This window comes from Pelobates fuscus, chromosome 12, assembly GCF_036172605.1.
Source record: "Pelobates fuscus isolate aPelFus1 chromosome 12, aPelFus1.pri, whole genome shotgun sequence".
NCBI lineage: Eukaryota > Metazoa > Chordata > Amphibia > Anura > Pelobatidae > Pelobates > Pelobates fuscus.
This window is the reverse complement of record NC_086328.1, coordinates 108140880-108160064: the sequence shown is the minus strand read 5'-3', so window position 1 is coordinate 108160064 and position 19185 is coordinate 108140880. Positions and strand designations below refer to the sequence as shown.

Sequence of the window (19185 nt, the reverse complement as noted above, 5' to 3'; positions counted from 1 at the left end):
TTTTTTTATCACTCTGCAATGAGGCTTGGCCTCCTGCATCAATATCTTACTGGGGTACTGTGCCAACAAAACACCCATTGGTCAATCTAATTCTCACTGTAATAAAGTCACATTGTATTATATGCTAAAAAATAAAGATGTCCATAAATTATATAATACGCACCAGCCAGACAAAAACATGCCCATCATTCAATCCATCACCTGCACACATACATAGAATAAAATACATACATGAAACCTGTGGCATCATATACAGAGCCCCTAATCAATATGTTTTACACAGACATTCACCCCTAAATCAATTACAGACATATACATGCAATATATCACACATACAGACATATACACAGAAAATAGCATACATGAACCCTGTACATATACATATATATATATACACACACACACACACACACACAATCCAATCAATATCTCTCACATACAGACATTTATACACAGAAAATAGCATATATGAACCCTGTACATACATATATATATATATATATATATATATATACACACACACAATCCAATCAATATCTCTCACATACAGACATTTATACACCCCCTAACCAATCTCTCAGTTATATAAATACATACACACACTATACAGGAGTATGGGACACTGAACACACACTACTCAAGCTCTAACTTTTATATCAGTTTATATACAGTCCATGAGCGACTATACACACACCCACTAATCAATCAGTCGCACTCTCTCTATAATTAAATACAATATAGGCCGATATTCAGCCTTGTACCTTTCGAACAGCTATTATGTTATCTGATTCTGTGTCCTTGAAATTGGTGTAAGGGTCACATTCCAGAGCTGGAGATAATAGGGAATGTGTGCGCACCTTATCACATAAAGCACCCCCACCTGGATCGTCTGTAGGTAACAAGGCTTGGGTTCACAGCTCAGTAAACCATATGATGGGTCTTACGGCCCCCCACGCCTATACAGTGTCATTTACTGACCAATCTCACGTATAGGAATCCATTGCATTTGGAAGAGAAGGAAAACAGTTTCTAAGAAAGTTTTTATTAAACAGGCAAACCAGGGAAACCCTGCATTAAATAGCGCACAACAGAACTAATAATTTAACCAAGGAATACAAAAAGTAAGTCTTGCACCCTTTGTGTGCTAACTCCGATTAGAATGTCTGTACAGCAACAATATGTTTTGCAGCTTACGCCATGTCTGCGATAATCCCTGCATCTGAATATGCTTTAATATGGGACACACAGGCACCAGCAGGTAGTGGGCAAATTCAAAATTCGACTTTAGGAAAGAATCATTTCTAAGGCTACGCCATTATGAAATTGACCCATCAAATGTGGGACGAGTTCTTTGAAAAGTCCTTCTGAGGAGTAAAGCCTTGGATATATTTTCTCTTTAGTTTCTTTAACCCCTTCATAACAGGCTAGGCACATTCCTTATTTATATTGTGACAATCTGGGCATGTCATCTGCCGTAAAAAGGTTATATGTTCGCTCATTATTATTTACAGGAAAACAGATTTTCATATAAGGAAACTCACCTTGTACAGTGAAATGGCGATCTGTTACAGGAGATAGCTATATTGTAATGTAATGATGTTATGGGGATGTTACAATACTATGGGGGATTAAAATTTACTGTAGGAGCAGATCTAGGTAAGCTACAGCTATAGACTAATGTTACATACAAAGCTGCAGCACTGGTTCTCGAACGACAAGCTACTTGGGCTTATAAAAAGGATAGACATCTTAAGCTGCCAGTTCAAAATGGCTGCACCAGGTGTACCCTCCAAATATTTGAGAAGCTTAATGATCTGGTTATCGGTCTATAGCTGTACATTGGGCAAAAAAAATAAATTCAAACACATTACAGAATTTGACTTGAAAATAAAAACATTATATCTGAATTGTTTCTGAGCAAACAGTTTAAAACAATATCGCCCATGGATTTGCTCCAGTAATAACTAGCAATGTGCGATGGTTCTTGGCCGAAGTCATGATATTAGGGCCCTCTCGGTCTGCATCTGAAGGTGCCTTAGTCACACGGGAACAGAAAACCAAGCGCTTGAAGAAGTCGTCTAATTTCTGGTTATGCGGCTAGATGTCTCCTTTTCACGTGGCACTGCGGTTATTGGGGCCACGTGGACTGCTAACATGTAGTGCTTCGACAATGTTCTTGAAAAGATAAATGAAGTATAGACACCCACAAAACCTTTACACCGTGTGTGCGTTTCGCATCATGGAAGCGTGGAATACGCCGTGGAACTGCTTAGTCCAATCAACAGGATCGTGCTTGATTAACCCAAAGCAGCGGCAACGGAAGAAATCCGAAAGATTCTGCATGCAGCCTCGGCTGGGGAAAAACAGAACATATACTGAAAATCATTCAGTGTATAAACACAGCGGATTGTATCTAATACCTGATAAAAGATCAGGTACATGGAGATAACAGCAATACAGATGTAAAATTATAGGCAAGAATAAGAGGGACATATCATCATCTGTTAATGATGCCAAAATTCTACGTCCAAATCTAACATCCAGATGTAAACTCACAAGATCACTGGATATCATTTTAATTGGTGGTGCATACAAATAATAATTAAAAAAATATATATATATAAAAAAATTTGTAAAAAAAAAAAGTCAAATTACTCAGCAATATATTTACTTTAGAAATGGAAAATTAGTGGATGCTCTCAGACTAAGCAACAGAGACAACTGATGGATCGGATAGATCGGTGTCTAGTTAGTTCTGGACATAGACTGTAAGCTTGTTCGTGCAGGGTCCTCATCAACTTATTGTTCCTGCAACATTTTGTAATAGTCTAATTTATTGTTAAAGGAACACTATAGGGTCAGGAACACAAACATGTATTCCACATAGTGTTGAAAACACCATCTAGCCACCTATGGGCCCCCTCTTGTCCCCATAAATTCCATTCTGCTGCTGTTGGCTCTGCCCCTGATCTGCCTGCTTGGCTGACAAAAGCATTGGATTGGCTGACACGGTCATGAAGGCAGATCAAGGGCAGAGCCAGCACAAGCCAAACACAGCTCTGGCCAATCAGCATCTTCTCATAGAGATAAATTGAATCAATGCATCTCTATGAGGAAAGTTCAGGGTCTCCTTGCCCCAGGAAGGAACCTCTAGCTGAGGAGTGGCCAGTGGAGATATCAGGCTGTAATGTAAACACTGCATTTTCTCTGAAAAGAAAATGTTTACTACAAAAAGCCTGGAGGGAATGTCTATACTCACCGGAACAAATACAAAAAGCTGTAGTTGTTCTGGTGACTATAGTGTCCCTTTAAATTTCCCTTTTATAATATTGTAAAGTGCTGTGGAATAAGTTGGTGCTATATAAATGCTAATAAGAATAATGCGAATAGTAATATACAAAAGGACCATAACTCATCATGACGATAATGAGTAAGATACAGGAGTTGTTAACTGCAAGACAGAGGGCAGCAGAGAGCCAACAAAGGGGAGAGATTAGATAAGCTATTTGATTAAACAGGCTGCCATGGCAGTTACAATGAACAGACAACTGCAACTACAAACACCATCAGGGTAATTCACTGGGAACTGCAAATATTAGGTCAAGATTGAGATATAGTCAAGGTGAAGAATTTTTCCAGTTCTGCAGTTTTATCCCTAAAGTTTGCCAAACGGTCATTTCTCAGTTTAGTAAATAACCATTAAATTAGAATCTCCCGCATTATGTAACCCTTTCAGCTCTGCTATTTAGAATTCTAATCTAAATACAGCTGTTGGTAACCAAAGAACAAACTGAAAAACTGAAAGGCTGCAACTCGTTATATTTTGATTGAATAAATAACTTTTATACCTAATCCAAGCAAGAAAAAGTCCCCAACAGGGCTATTGTGATCTAAAATTTACAGGTCCCTGGGTCATTTTTCCCAATTCTAGTTTAAAGAGTGAATCTATTAACTTTCTAAGGCTCGCTGCCTGGGTGTTCTCTTTGACTCCAACCTCTCCTTCACCCCTGATGTCAAATCAATCGCCAAATCCTGCTGCTTCCATCTCAAAAACATTGCTCGCATCCGACCCTATTTAACGCCGGATACGGCAAAGGTGCTGATCCGTGCCACTGTCCTCTCTCGCCTTGACTACTGTAATCTGCTTCTCAATGGTCTTACATGTTCCCAACTTGCCCAGTTACAGTCTATAATGAATGCAGCGGTGAGGCTCATCTTCCTGTCTGCCTCCATCTTTGTCAGCCCCTACATTGGCTTCCCGTAAGATATAGGACTCAATTTAAGACATTAATACTTGCATACAAATCTCTACACAATGCTGCTCCGACCTACTAATCCTCACTAATACACAAATATGTCCTGTCTAGGCCCCTACATCTAACCTCTGATGCTCACCTTAAAGACTTCTATAGGGCTGCACCGTTCCTATGGAACTCCCTTCCCCTCTCTGTTAGACTTTCTCCCAATCTCCACTCTTTGAAAACTTACTTCTTTAAGAAAGCATATCAATGAAACTAAACAGCTTTCCCCCCCCGCACCCTGATTCCTCTCCAGAAACGGTCATCAAAACAAAACACTAAGCACTCTGTGAATACTATCCTAGCAACCTACTTTTCTATTCTACCCTTACTATATTAGTGTCACTATACCCCACTCTCTCTAGCATATAGGCTCACTGAGCAGGGCCTTCAATCCCTCTGTTCCTGTGCGTCCAACTCCTCTGGTTACAAACATGTGTCTGTTAGTCCACCCACTCCTAAGGGGGGATTTAGATCGACACAAGGAACTGGATGCCCAGGAAAGTAAGATAGCTTTTCTTAGAGCCAGTTTAGATTGCTGCACACATCACGAGCTGATCTACACAATGCGTCCACCAGCTGTCTGTACAAATGGAGACTATAACAATCTAATGCATCATTAAGGGACTCCGGTCAGCAGTTGTGAAGGAGAAAAACAACAAACAATTATTTTTTTTTTAAATGCACATATTGTGCATGCGGTGTATTAAACTCTGGCAACAGGAATATTTTCTTACTTGAAGGGTGTTTTCCGGAGTGAGACCTGATGCTGACTATGGCGGTTCTGGACTTGGAGGCTAATTCTTTCCTGGGTTGTTAGACCGAGAAACGCAATCTGGAGACACAGAGAATAGGTTAATCAGGCAAAAGGACAAAAAACATTTTTTTTTTTAAAATAGTGATCAATCAGATCTGTGGACAGCTAAAAGTTTTCCATGACACAATGCATGAATAGGGTTTGCTGCAGTATTCCTATATAAAAATACGAATTTGTTTAAACAAAACAGCAATAAAGTGCTTCTTGGAAAAAGACAGACAGACACACACACACATAATAATTACCTGATAGATCTGAACTATCAACATGAGTGAAGCCCAGATTGTAAAGGAGCAAATAATGAGAAAGATGTACAGGATCCACGGTGAGCAGATAATAACTTCTCCCAGGAAATCCCAAAGGCCATCTTTTTGGATTGTCGTAGTGCACTGCTCTGCCCAATCTAAACAAAGGATAAACGCATGGGGTCACTTAATACATGGTCGCAGGATCCTGAAAAAGACTCACAGTGTGGGACTTACAGACAGAAGTGGCACCGATCATCCAATGGCCAACCACCAACAGGGAGGCGAGGAATGGCAAAAAGTAACAATGATTCCCAGCACCTAGGGTTAAATAGAAGGGAATGAGACGTGTACGGTTAAAGCATTACGTATCCTCAGCAATGGCTAATCTGGACACAACAGATGTCAGGATGAGCATCATGGAAAGTGGAGTACAAAAATCTGGAGTGCCGTGGGGAGCCGGCACGGGTGTGCGGAGGGAAAAACATAATTCTGCATTCAGGACTCACCAATGCACTGGCCAATCCATATACAATGCTGGTCAAATCGAGCAACACAGCAGTTACACGCGTGGCAGTGCATGGACCGCAGGGGTTTCTTTACCTGTGGAGGAAAATTGGTTAATGTATCGGGCTAAGCATTCAGTTACAGAGAAACATAACGCTGTGTGAGAATCGCTTACCAAACAGGACGAACAGAACATCCGAGGATCCAGACAGCCGGCTTCAGCCAAGGAGATTATGGTCTAAACAGGAAGGAATTCACACCAGTCGTTACGAGGCACAGCTGGACCTTGGAACCCCTTAAAGTCCAACAATCTAGTATCTAAAATCCTATTGCCGAATGGGATAGTGCCACTCACTGACCGACATCTCAGCTGGGTAGGGCTGATAGGGTTAAATAAGCGGGCACTCCACGTTGGTGTAAGGCTCCGGGGAGATTAAAATTATGGTGAAACATCTGTTTGTAAAATACTACTTTTCCTTAAGGAGTTAACAAGCCATTAACTTCCTGTCCCTGAAACTGACCCATTCCTCCCCCTAATTACCTGCTTGGTCTCCTGTTCAGATGACTTAATGTACCCCGGATCAGACCTCCACGTTTTGTAGAAGAAGTACAGCAGTGATAGCATGCTGAGAAAGAATGGAATCTGAATGGTGCTGTGGGCCCCATGTGGGATTCACGTTAAGGAGCACACAGAGAGACAGAAGCCAAAAATAACGTCATAATCGCCAACACTAAGCATGTGTCCCTCCTTGAACTGCATTCTGTCCCTGCGCCTGTACAACCTTTACAAAGAAGTCTGAACGCTGTTTAACTGAACAGGGAAAAATACATTAATAGTGCAATGCTGTCCTACCACACAGGCAATCCCACAAAATAATGGTTTCTAGCAAAAAGAGTATTTTGTTAAATCATCTCTGATAACATACATATATAGTAATACATCACAGATGGCTTTGTTTAGGTGCAACTGGACTTTTCTGCTGGTAAGTACATAAAGACATGTGCAAACGGCTTATAGCGGCAGTTTTACCCTCCACCTCCAATTACTGCAAGTCACCCATCAGTGCAAACTAAAACCATACAAAAGGATATTGGGCAAAAAGCAGACAAACCAAGTCATGAAAGCCCAGAATAAAGAACTCATAAAAAAGATTGCCGGCAGGTATTTCTGACTTCTGTCATCAACGAACCTCCTAGACATAAGAATAAAATGAAAAAAAAAAAAAAAACACAACGTAATAAATACAGATTGTTTTCAAAATGCACAACATTACTGTAATCAGAAGGTTTAATGACAGCATTGAAGAAATCCAATGCCTAAAGCAATTTCCACATTACACACGGATTGACTCTGCACAGTAATCAAGACTAATTTTTATCAGACATAGAATGGCTTGAATTGGATGTGAGTACACGCACTGCGCTCATATTGCATTGAAAGAACATCAGGAAATGACTCTTCTCCCAGAACATTCGTGTGTTGAGTATGTAAAGGCAGCAACCATAACCCAGCCACTACTCCAGGATCCTTAAAGGGACCGATCCTGGTTGTGACATGCACAGAAAATCACAGAGATTAGGTTTAATATCACCTGGTGAAAAGCTGTGATCCGGCAGTAACTAGGGCAAGAAGCATTCCTTTTAAAAGCCAAGAATCTGTGTCCAGATCCAGGATGTACCCGATAGCTCCGATGATGGACACGATGACCAGGGCAATCAACGAGATCTGACAAGGAAAGATACGGACAGTGAGAATTATAACTGGGAGATGGACGGATCCAATATTTCTCCCATAACACATTCATGCAGCAACTTTAAATTAATCTGATCTGAAATTTGATCTGATTTAAAGTAAAAGATTACATATAGAATAGCCTGTGTGTGTATTATTTTGCAATGCATGAATTTCAATAAACGCAGTCCATCTCCGAGCTTGCTCTTGGTCTGTGGAGACAGACATCTTTATGTCTTCGCTGGTTCAACCCAGTTTATCCGACCAAAACCCATGTTGGTAATTAGGAGTTACTGTGTGTTCCTGACATCATGAGTCGTTTCAGCAGATCATGCATGGTTGTAGCAGATAACTGGGGCTTCTGATCAAAAAGAGCAACAAAAAAAATTGCAGCCCCCACAGGCAAGTGTGGACCAAGAGATGCAATAAAAAATGTAAATAAAAAAAAAAAATATATATATATATATATATATATATATAGTGCCCCCTTCTCACATCACCAAAACTTTCTTTCATTAGACGCTTTGTTTTCTCCTAAATTTATATTAAAGATTAAGCAACTGTCATTACCCTGTTCAGACAAGGCAAAGTCAGGGAACAAATTGCAAATAAAGAAGAGAAATAAAAAGTGTCACCAACTCTTTTACACCTAATTGTCGGTGAATATATGGAGCGATGTATTAAATCTGTTGGATTAAGGGAATGGGAGAGAATGACTGTACCTCGTATTTGTGTAAACTCTTTAGTAGACGGTAGCTTCTAGCGCTCTTAGCCTGCATTTCATTCATTAGTATGTGGGTGGCGAGACGATTTCGGGTTTGACGTGCGATGTCCAGAGGAGTCTCTCCCTACAAATAAAACCAACATGGTATAAATACTAATATATATATATATATATATATATATATATATATATATATATATATATATATTGCACAAGTTTTATAAATACTAAGATCCACCGCCATAGAGAAGTTTACAGTAAATAATAATATGTCATTAACAAACTGCGCTGGGGTCAAAGGGCAAATAAACCATCATATCCTGACCTTGCCATTCTGAGTGTCTAAACTGGACCCAGCTTCCAGGAGAAGATCTACTGCATTAACATTCCCAGACTTCACCGCCCAGTGGAGCGCCGTGTTCCTCTCGATCTTGTCCACGGCGTGGACCGATGGATTCAACTTCAGAATAAAACTAGTTGGCTCCATGCTAAAAAAACAAAATATTTGGAGATTAAACAAGCGGAGCAGTTTATTGCTGCCTGGACATTAAGGGAAATCTGGATAACAAATAAACTCTGTTCTCACTTTGTGTAAATGAGCTATAGAATTTTGTGGCATTTCTTGTTTATTACACTGGTTAATAAAAATGTTTTTTTTTTTTTTTTTTTTAAATAAAAATATAAATAGATGTAGAACATTGCTACAGGGATTTATCATGACCTTTTTAACGCTGCTGTAATTTGGCTTGGACTGATGTGGGATTATTTAAAAATCCTTATTGTACGTGTATTCAATTATTGCACTAACTCCATTTTAACTTTATACTGTGACAATCCTCCATTTTGTCCTCCTAACCTGACTTCTTCAATCCTCCATTTTGTCCTCATAACCTAACTCGTTCATTTTAAAACTACCTTACATGACAGAATTTCCCAGCACATCTAATACAATAGACAAAGACTGTATTTTCTATAAAGACATGATTAACACAGGAATTGCTGACTTTTCCTTAAATTTGCAACATAGTATAATTTGAAGGCCATGAGAACACAGTAGTAATGAAATGTTCTATTCATAAGAGACCTTGCACCTGGCCACGAGGCCTGAGATCACCGACCGTGTAAAATGACGCTCAAGACCCCTTGTCCCCCACCCGTGTCCAGAACAATCCCACCTCTTGGTGGGTGGACACGGGACTAACCACTTAGTTTTTGAGCCAATTAATAATATTGATAGGTGGACACTAATCCCGACACTTAACAATTAATCCAATTAATGATGTTTATTTGCTGATATTCTAATAATCAATGATGACGTAAAATGTCTCTTAAAAGGACCTGCGCGTCCGCTTTTTAATCACTTGCCAATAAATTTTCTCGAAGTTATTTTAACCTGAACCTTGTGTGTCAGACTTAATTACTTCAGCGTATATACGCAATTTAATTTTATTGATTTGGACAGGAACAGATAGACATTTAAACATTTTGGTTTACTGCTAAAAAGTACCATAACAACTTGGCGCCCAACGTGGGGCATCGGGCTATGTCCGGCCGGTGAGCCGTCCTAAGGAAGACAAGGGTGGACGGAGGAATCCAGGGGGAAGGAAAGGAGATTGATCACCTCCAGGTACACGGTAGAGACTTCTGCAGAGCCACCGGTATGTTCCGGCCCCTTTGATTGACCCGTCCACGTGTCTGTGACTGCTTCCCGGGAGGACATCAAAGACAGGTAATATCTTGCCCGGTGCCTCGTTACTCACTTGTTTACCTACATTTTAGTCTATCTGTTGCCTGGGTGTGTTTGAATAGTTTGCCTGTTTCCCCATTTTGAGATAAAGGGGGGGTGGACCTGCAGGGGATTTGCCTGGGGTTCTGTCTTGCTTGTTTTCCCCCTTTTGGGATAAAGGGGGGTGGACCTGAGGGGACTTGCCTGGGTCTTCAGTATATTTGTCTATCTGTTTGTATTTTGCCCCTTTTGGGATAAAGGGGGGTGGACCTGAGGGGATTTGCCTGGGTCTTCTGTTGCCTGTTTTACTCCTTTTAGGAACCACGGTGCTGTGGTTGTAGGGAAAAAGGGGGGTTGACCTGTGGATGTGTTCCTGGGGGTCATCTTTTCCTGTTTAACTCTTTTAGGAGCCTCGTGGCTGGGGCTGTAGAGAAAAAGAGGTGTGTTGGATCTGTGGAGATTGTGTAGACTCATAGTTTCCTGGGGATCCTTCTTGTGTCACTTTGATAGCCTAGCTAGCTTCTCTGTGCACGTTACTCTGCTTGCAGAGTGGTGGTACCCTCCAGCTTTGAGCGCTGAGCTGGAGCCATTCCAATTTTCTATTTGTGGTGGATGAATTCGGGCAGGCATTGCTGTTTTCATCGCCACGGAGTAGTGAAACTTATAAAGTGGGTTTTTATAGGGGCACTACAAGGGTGAGGGTAGCGCAGACACTATTAGTGGGCTGCTGTGTTGAGGGAGGCTGGCGGAACTCGGACCGGTGTCAGTTGTTTTCCGCGGCTGTAGGTAGTGGAGACACTACGGGATTGAGGGAGGTGACTTTGGAGTAAGCACACGAGTAAAGGAAAGGAATTACTGTTGATTTCATTTGAACTGTGATGCATGCACTGTATTTCAACTGTATTGTTGTCTTGTTTGTTTAATGAGGAGTCTCATGTACTCCTGTGTCTGTCTCTAAGGATTTTTCCTTGCCTTTCATCTTTTCTACACTTTCTATATTATTATACTATCCACTCCCATTCCTCTTAAAAGAGAAGTGATTGGTCACACACTTCTCACCTCGCTCCAATCCGTGTCTACCACCCCGGGTAGGCGGATTCAGTGACTGGTCTACGTTTTGGGAAGACGCACCTGAGAAGGTCCCACGATTCTCGGGTAGCAGTCGAGCATTGTAGACGTTCCTGTTCAATTTTCCTTCTCTCTCTCTATATCTAGGACGCTGGTATAGGGGTAGAGGGACTATGGGACAGGATTTAGATAAGCCCAGCAAGGGCTGGTTAGCATGTGATTTAGTAGAGAACAGAGAGGGTGAAGAAATGGTTAAAGGTGTTGAGAAGATTGCAAAAGTATGTAAAATTGCTGTACCTTCATGTGGAAGATTGCAACCAGAAAGTTGGCGAAAGTTACTGGCAGAAATGAAAGGCAAGCTTACAGACAATGGTTTATTAAAGACTGCTGAAGCATGGTACAGAGTAGCGAAGGCTATTCAGTTAGAAGGTTGGGTTGAGGAAGAGATAAATCACAAAGGTGTAAAATTGTTTGTGTATCATAAGAATTGTGTTGCTGGGGTTTACCCTCAGCCGGCGCCCCAAAATGGCGCCCAGGGGATGTCTATCCCCAAGGTTCAGTCAGCAATAGGTGATAGCCAGCTGACTATGTTCCCCACTCCCGATCCTCCCGAATCCCATCCCATCACCTCCCCTGTCTGCCCGGTCCTGAATTCTGACGGATCTTTCTTTACCCCTTCCCCTTCCCTAACAGTCCCATCATCCTCAGCCATCCCCACGCTCCCTTCCATGCCTAATCCTAACATCTCATCTGCCATTTCCTCCCTGCAATCCCTCTCCATGGCTAATCCCCTCCCGTCAGCACCCGCCCAACTAACTACCCCTCCTCTTTCTGCATCCATCCCTACCAATCCCGTCCTGTCTCCTCCCATAGCCAGCTCCGCCCCAGTCCAATATCCTACCTCCTTAAATGTACCCACCCACCCTACTCTCCTGCCCTCCCCTGCCTGGCCCTACCCCTTCCCATATCCCATGGCCCTGCCCTACCCCGGTTACCCTCCCTTTCCCCAAGCCACTCCCCAGCTTCCGGTCATGCCCAGTCCGGCTCAGTCTACCCCGGAAGTGCCCATATCAAACATGGCCGCCACTTCTTCCCTTAATCCTAATGCAACTCCTTTCCCCGCCTCCAATATGGCGGCCCCCAGTTCAGCCCTGATGCCGGTAATCCCCGGTGATTACCTGTCCCCAGGTTATGACTCGCTGGCCACCCCTGCATCGGGGGCTCATTCCCAACCCCCGATCCTTTCACCTCACGCGGGCCCTGCACCGCGTAAAAGAGCCAATATCATAGAGTTCGATGATGAGGAGGAGGACAGGGTGTCCCATGTCTCATCGGAGGTTGCTGCGGGAGCCTCAGCTCATCGTTCTATCGATGACCCCTTTGGCCACAAGGGTCGGGGAGAACGGGCCCCTCCTAAATATGTTGCTTTCAACCCCACTCAAGCTAGTGCTTTAATGAAATCACTCCCTGACCCAGAAAAGCAGCCTATGCCCTTCTACCGAGGGATAGTTCAAATTCAAAAGACTTATTCCGCCGCATGGCGTGATCTACTGAGCATTTGTGCTATTAAAGCAGGGGATGCATATTGGCCGAGCATGGCCCGACACCTCAGTACAGATCTGCTCAGCAGTGACGTTGATTACCCCTCTGGAGTAACTTTTTGCACCCAATTAAGAGAATGGGCTAAGGACAAACTTGCAGATCAGGCTGCTGGCCTTACTGATGTTATTCAAGATAAAGGAGAATCAGTGGAAAGGTTTCATGCAAGACTGTATCAAATGTTTACAGATTTGGGGTTTGATCTTACTGACAAGATTCATTCACAAATGTTGTCTGGTGCGTTTGTCCAAGGTGTTAAAGACTCTATACGCAAGGGAATTATTGCTGCCCGCCCAGAATATAAGGTTGTTCCTCTGGATACCCTGCTCTTAGTTGCCAGAGGGTTAGAATCTGCTCAGACCCCAAGAAGACCCACCTCAGCTCCTCTCATGGTCTCCCGCTCTGCCCCTGTTCCCAAGGGCGTCCGACCGGAGGATGGCCATTGCTTTAATTGTAAGGCCAAGGGGCATTTTAAAAGTGATTGCCCAGAACCCAAGAGAGAGCCAAGAAAGCCATCCAGGCCTGCCCCGGCCCCCAAGGCCGAGAAAGAGGTTCCGATAATTGAGGAACCCGATGATTAGGAAATTGGCAAGCCTGTGTCTGTAACCCCTGTAATGGCAGTGTCTACAGGGGATAAGGGGGGGCCACTTGCCACAGTGACTTTGCCCATTGAAGGCCACCCTACCACATTTCTAGTTGACACAGGTGGAGCCCGTAGTGTTCTGCGAGAACAAGACCTGCCAGACCCATCCTTTCTGTCAAATATTGATGTCTCTTGTGTTGGAGTAGATGGCCAGCCAAGACATAGCCCTTTAACAACTCCATTACGAGTTGGCTCTAGCCTGCTTGCTCGCTTTGTGGTATCCTCCACATGCCCAATTAACCTGTTAGGTGCTGATGTTCTCTCACGCCTGCAAGCATCCATCACCTTCACCCCGGATGGGCAGGTAGAAATGTCCACACCTCTATCTGAATCAGACACCTCAGCCTTGTGCTCCTTGCCTCTAATGCTGCATTTAGAAACGCCCCGTGAGAAAGCAGCAGAATTAAGGTCCAATTTCCCAGAGGCATTAAAAACACAGGTGCCCGCCAAGTTATGGTCCTCAGGCCCAGAGGACATAGGTCACCTAAATGTTCCCCCTGTGGTGGTAAAGCTTATTCCAGGAGCTAAATTACCAAGAAAACCGCAATACCCATTAAAACCAGCACAGGCTGCTGCCATTTCTACCCACATCAAGGCACTCTTGGAGAAGGGTGCCCTGGTGAAATGTAAATCTGAATGCAACACCCCATTATTCCCTGTGAAAAAGAAAACTCCGAAAGGTGAGCCAGAGAAGTACAGGATGGTTCAGGATCTCCGTGCTGTCAATGAAGCTACCGTCCTGGACACCTCTCTTGTACCAAATCCCCATACTCTGCTCTCTGGAGTCCCACCATCTGCCAAATTTTTCACAGTCATTGACCTAGCAAATGCCTTTTTCAGTGTCCCACTGGACCCATCCTGCCAATACCTGTTTGCCTTCACCCATGAGATGCAACAGTATACCTGGACTGTCATGCCCCAAGGGGCACAAAATTCACCAAGTCAATTTGCAAAGGCCATGGCCACCATCCTTGACCCATGGCAAGCTGAGCACCCAGAAGTTGTTCTACTCCAGTATGTGGATGATTTGCTGCTCTGTGGAGATGATATACCCACTACTGAAAAGTGCTCAATTAGTCTGCTTTGTTATTTGGCAGAACAAGGATGCAAAGCTTCGCTCATCAAGCTACAGTTCTGCCAACCCTCAGTAATTTTCCTTGGACATTGCCTATCTCAAGGTACCAGACATCTTACTCGGGACCGGGTAAGAGCTGTACTGGATATTCCAACTCCAAGGACTTCAAAATCTCTCCATGCCTTCCTAGGCCTCATTTCCTACTGCAGAGCATGGATCCCAGAAGCCTCCCTGCTCATGCAGCCTCTCTATGACGCACTTAAGTCTGACCCTTTCTGTTTGCCTAATGAAGCTCTGGACAATTTCAATGCTCTCAAACGTGCCATTGCTTCTGCTCCTGCCTTGGGCCTTCCTGACTACTCAAAACCTTTCAAATTATTTGTCTCTGAAAGACAAGGCCACGCAACAGGAGTTCTCACCCAAACTAATGACTTAAGAGGCCGCCAGAGGCCTATTGGATATTTCTCATGTCAACTGGACATTGTGGCCAGAGGGACTCCTTCCTGTCTCAGGGCTGTTTTTGCTGCAAGAGAGCTCATAGAAAGAACCTCAGACCTGGTCCTTGGCCACCCTCTGGTTGTTTTGGCCCCTCATGACATTTCTGCCATCATCAACCAAGTCCAGCTCAAGCACGTGTCTCCAGCCAGACACCTACGCCTCCAGTGCCATCTTCTTCTACCTGACAACATTTCCATCCAAAGATGTCAAGTTCTTAACCCATCCACTCTTCTTCCACTCCCTGAGGGGGGTATCTATTATGGATTTATCACAGATGAAACCTACATTTACCTGCTTTGTGGATGTATCAAGAAAGTCATGCATCCACATTTGACATTTTATGAAGATGAGAAGCCTCTCTGTGAAGGCCCAGATTACGCCTTCTGTACCATGTGGTACAAACCAGACATTACTCCCGAACCTTGCTATGAAGATGAGCTTTACCACTGGACTGATGTGAAGCTCACTGCTCAAGATTTCTATTGTGACTCTGAAGGCAATAGCATGGTCTTGATCCAACTACCTCAACAACTTAACTACCTCTACCGCCATTGGGATACTGCTATCCCACATATTCCTGTTACCAAATTGAAGACAAGGTCATGGAATGATCTTGGGCCCATGGCAAAGCTATGGGCCACCATGGATGAAGAACAGCTACAGGAAAATGGTATTGTCAAATACCCAACAACTGACCTTCTGGAAGCATGGCCACGCCACTTCCTAGAAAAGGAATTTCAAGATCTGGTCATAGTGAATGATTATGACCCCGAAACACCTCATGACTGTTTTGAACAGATGAAAATGGAGACAGTGCACCTACCAACTGTGCATGAGAATCCATTACAAGATCCAGATTTTACCCTGTTTGTGGACGGCTCAAGATATGCTGATGAAGAAGGAAGATATCATACAGGATATGCCGTAACCACAACAGACGAAGTTATCAAATCATCATCCTTACCGCCAGCAATGTCTGCGCAAGAAGCTGAATTACAGGCTCTAACTTCAGCATGCAAAATTTCCGAAGGAAAACGTACCAACATCTATACAGATTCAAGATATGCTCTGGGTGTGGCACATGACTTCGGCCTAATTTGGAAGACAAGAGGATTTCTTACCACCGCCGGTACACCAGTCAAACATAGTACTGCAATCAAGGAGCTAATGGATGCCCTCCTACTCCCTGAAGAAGTGGCCGTTTTGAAGGTAAAGGCCCATGGGAAATTGGATACAGATGAAGCAAAGGGCAACCATTTGGCTGATCAGGCTGCTAAGCTAGCAGCCAGGGATCTGCAGGAAGTGGATGAAGAAGTGTCCGGACAAGAAGAAGAAGAAGAAGAAGAAGTCCCTATTTTTGCTCTGCAAACTCTTCCTACTGATTTGCGAATTTTGCGAGAACAGCAAGCTGCAGTCACTCCTGAAGAAATCCAAAAATGGAAAAAGAAAGGAGCCGTCCAAAAGGACGGAGTATATTACAACAACTTCAAATTTTGTCTTCCAAAAAATCTATATCCAGCAGTTGTCCAATGGGCACATGGGCCTGCACACCTGTCAAAAGAATTGATGGCCGCCCTCATACAGAAGTATTATGAAGCACCCGGAATCACAACATTGATCAGCAGCTTCTGTAAGGCCTGTGTCATTTGTGCAAAATGCAATCCAGGAAGACCAATCAAGGTGCCTGCAAAACACCTGGCAAAGCCCATGTACCCCTTCCAGCGAATTCAAATTGATCACATCCAAATGCCCAAGAGTGGGCCCCATGAATATGCACTAGTCATAGTGGACATGTTCTCAGGATGGCCAGAGGCCTACCCAGTGGCCAATATCACTGCAAAAACAACCGCAAGACGCCTACTTACAGAGATAGTATGTAGGTTCGGACTCCCAGAAGTCATTGAAAGTGATCAAGGCCCAGCCTTTACAGCAACAGTGACTAAAGAAATTTGGACTGCTCTAGGGGTGACCCTAGCCTTCCACACCCCTTACCACCCACAAAGTAGTGGTAAAGTAGAGCGCATGAATGGCACTCTAAAAGCCAGAATGTTAAAAATGTCACAAGAAACGAAAATGCCCTGGCCAGAAAGCCTGTCAATAGCTTTATTTAGTGTTAGGCACACACCTAGAGGGGAAGCATTCACTGTCCCCATATGAGATTCTATTTGGGACAGCACCCAGACTAGGTTGTTATTATCCGCAGCAGTTACAGCTCCAATCAGATGTTTTAGTAGATTATGTAACTGAACTTGCAAGTGCCTTAAACAAAATACATGCCCAAGTTTTCTCTTCAATTCCAGATCCCGAATTGGATACAAGTACCCATAACCTGCTTCCCGGAGATTGGGTTCTGGTCAAAAAGTTTGTGCGGAAAAATACCCTGGAACCAAGATTTGACGGTCCATTCCAAATTCTCCTGATTACCGCAACCTCTGTCAAACTGGCCGGTAGGCCAAATTGGATCCACGCTTCCCACTGCAAGAAATCTCCAGCCCCCGAGGAAGCAGATACCGCACAAGCATGTACCTCTGGTACACCTTCTCCTTAATTAGCCTCCTGAAGGCCCAACAAGTAGCCATCACCAAAGATATTAGTGGGTATACCTTCTGGTATAATTCATCATGCACCCATGTGGCTACTTACACCTTTGACTATTGTGATATTGTAGAATGCCCGTTCCCCACATCACAAATCCAGAGTATTTACAGAGATATCCCTCATTCAAAAGACCCATATGTTTGTGTAGTTGACAAGCAATGGGGGCACAATTGTAACCATTGGGGGGCGGCGGGATGGAATGCCGGGCCTGCCTGGGGTTACAAACCAAAAAGTGCCTTATCTAAAGTAGATGATCAAGGTAGATCCCTTCTCCAGAGAATGACTTTGAGAAAGCCTGGGGGAGGTACACCAATGAAATTAATCCTTAACATTGAGCATCCAAGCCCAACGGATGCAGACCAGTATGTGATGGGAATGTATTGGAAAAAGGGTTCCTACCGTAAATTAGGGCATTTCTTCCTAAAAGATATGTGCAACTCTTCTGAGTGGCAAGGGGCCACCCATATGGTCCCTAACCCATTAAAACCTCATATCCAGACCTTTCAAGACATGATGGCCATTGCTAACCCCACCTTCGAAGATACCATGGCCGCTGAAACAGGTTTTAATGATGTAAATTTATGGTTAGAATGGATGAAATATAATGCTAATAAGCATAATAAGACTGCATGCTATGTGTGTGGTGGTGCCCGGCCTCACCTGGGTACTGTACCTCTAATCCTGCCAGTAGATATAGAGGAATGTGTTTTAAGCCTTTTTGCCTATCACTATGATTTTAACAGGTCCATATGTATTGCATGGACAAAGGAGTATCCTCTCCTAACCAAGGATGTCAAACCCCCAGATGGTATTACCGTGTATAAAGGTAATTACACTTGTTATGCTAATTATGATGGAATTGGTAAATTCTTGGGTAACTTCTCTAAGGGGTATTGTGCTACCTACAGGAGTGTCTCTATGAACTTGTTGCAGTTTCACACCAGGTCATTAGGGGACATCTACTGGTTGTGTGGGGATTTACAGCTAAGATCCAGAATGCACAAAGAGTGGTGGGGGGAGTGTACTTTGGCCAAAGCTATTATGCCTATACATATCATCTCTGATACACACCTCGTCACCCATGAGTCCAGGCACACTAAGGTTAAGCGTGAAGCCCCAGTAAAAGGAAGTTTTGATCCTCATGTTTATATTGATGCCATTGGGGTGCCTAGGGGGGTGCCCAATGAATTTAAAGCAAGAGATGAAGTTGCTGCAGGATTTGAATCACTTTTTGCCATAGTTACCACAAACAAGAATTTAAATTGGATAAATTACATTTATTATAATCAACAGCGTTTTGTTAATTATACCAGAGACGCCCTCCAGGGATTGGCCGAACAATTGCAGGCCACATCCCAAATGGCTTTTCAGAATAGAATGGCCCTAGATATGATCTTAGCCGAAAAAGGAGGGGTTTGTAAAATTTTGCCCGACACCTTGACATGTTGTACCTATATCCCAGAAAACACAGGCCCTAATGGTAAAGTTACATTAGCCATAGAGAAATTAAATGACCTGTCTATAGAGTTGAAAAGGAATTCTGGGATACAAGATCCCTGGGAAAGATGGTTTGGTTGGATGACAGGATGGCAAAAGGCTTTAATGCATATTGGTATGGCTATACTAATTTTTCTTTTTATCTTTGCTCTTCTCTT

At 43.4% G+C, this 19185-nt stretch overlaps 1 protein-coding gene across 1 annotated transcript in view; it reads right to left on the bottom strand.

Annotated features, from left to right (window-relative positions):
- Positions 1 to 1026: 1026 nt before the first annotated feature.
- Positions 1027 to 19185, bottom strand: part of ZDHHC13 (zinc finger DHHC-type palmitoyltransferase 13) — a 31291-nt gene continuing 13132 nt past the window's right edge. The window contains exons 7-17 of the mRNA XM_063437304.1: positions 8649 to 8811; positions 8322 to 8447; positions 7460 to 7593; positions 6960 to 7060; positions 6409 to 6533; positions 6043 to 6105; positions 5870 to 5963; positions 5598 to 5681; positions 5361 to 5518; positions 5036 to 5133; positions 1027 to 2353 (exon numbers count right to left, since the gene is read on the bottom strand). Of these exons, the coding sequence (XP_063293374.1) occupies positions 2215 to 2353; positions 5036 to 5133; positions 5361 to 5518; positions 5598 to 5681; positions 5870 to 5963; positions 6043 to 6105; positions 6409 to 6533; positions 6960 to 7060; positions 7460 to 7593; positions 8322 to 8447; positions 8649 to 8811 (1285 nt within the window). The 3' untranslated portion in view covers positions 1027 to 2214. The remainder of the gene's footprint in view (positions 2354 to 5035; positions 5134 to 5360; positions 5519 to 5597; positions 5682 to 5869; positions 5964 to 6042; positions 6106 to 6408; positions 6534 to 6959; positions 7061 to 7459; positions 7594 to 8321; positions 8448 to 8648; positions 8812 to 19185) is intronic.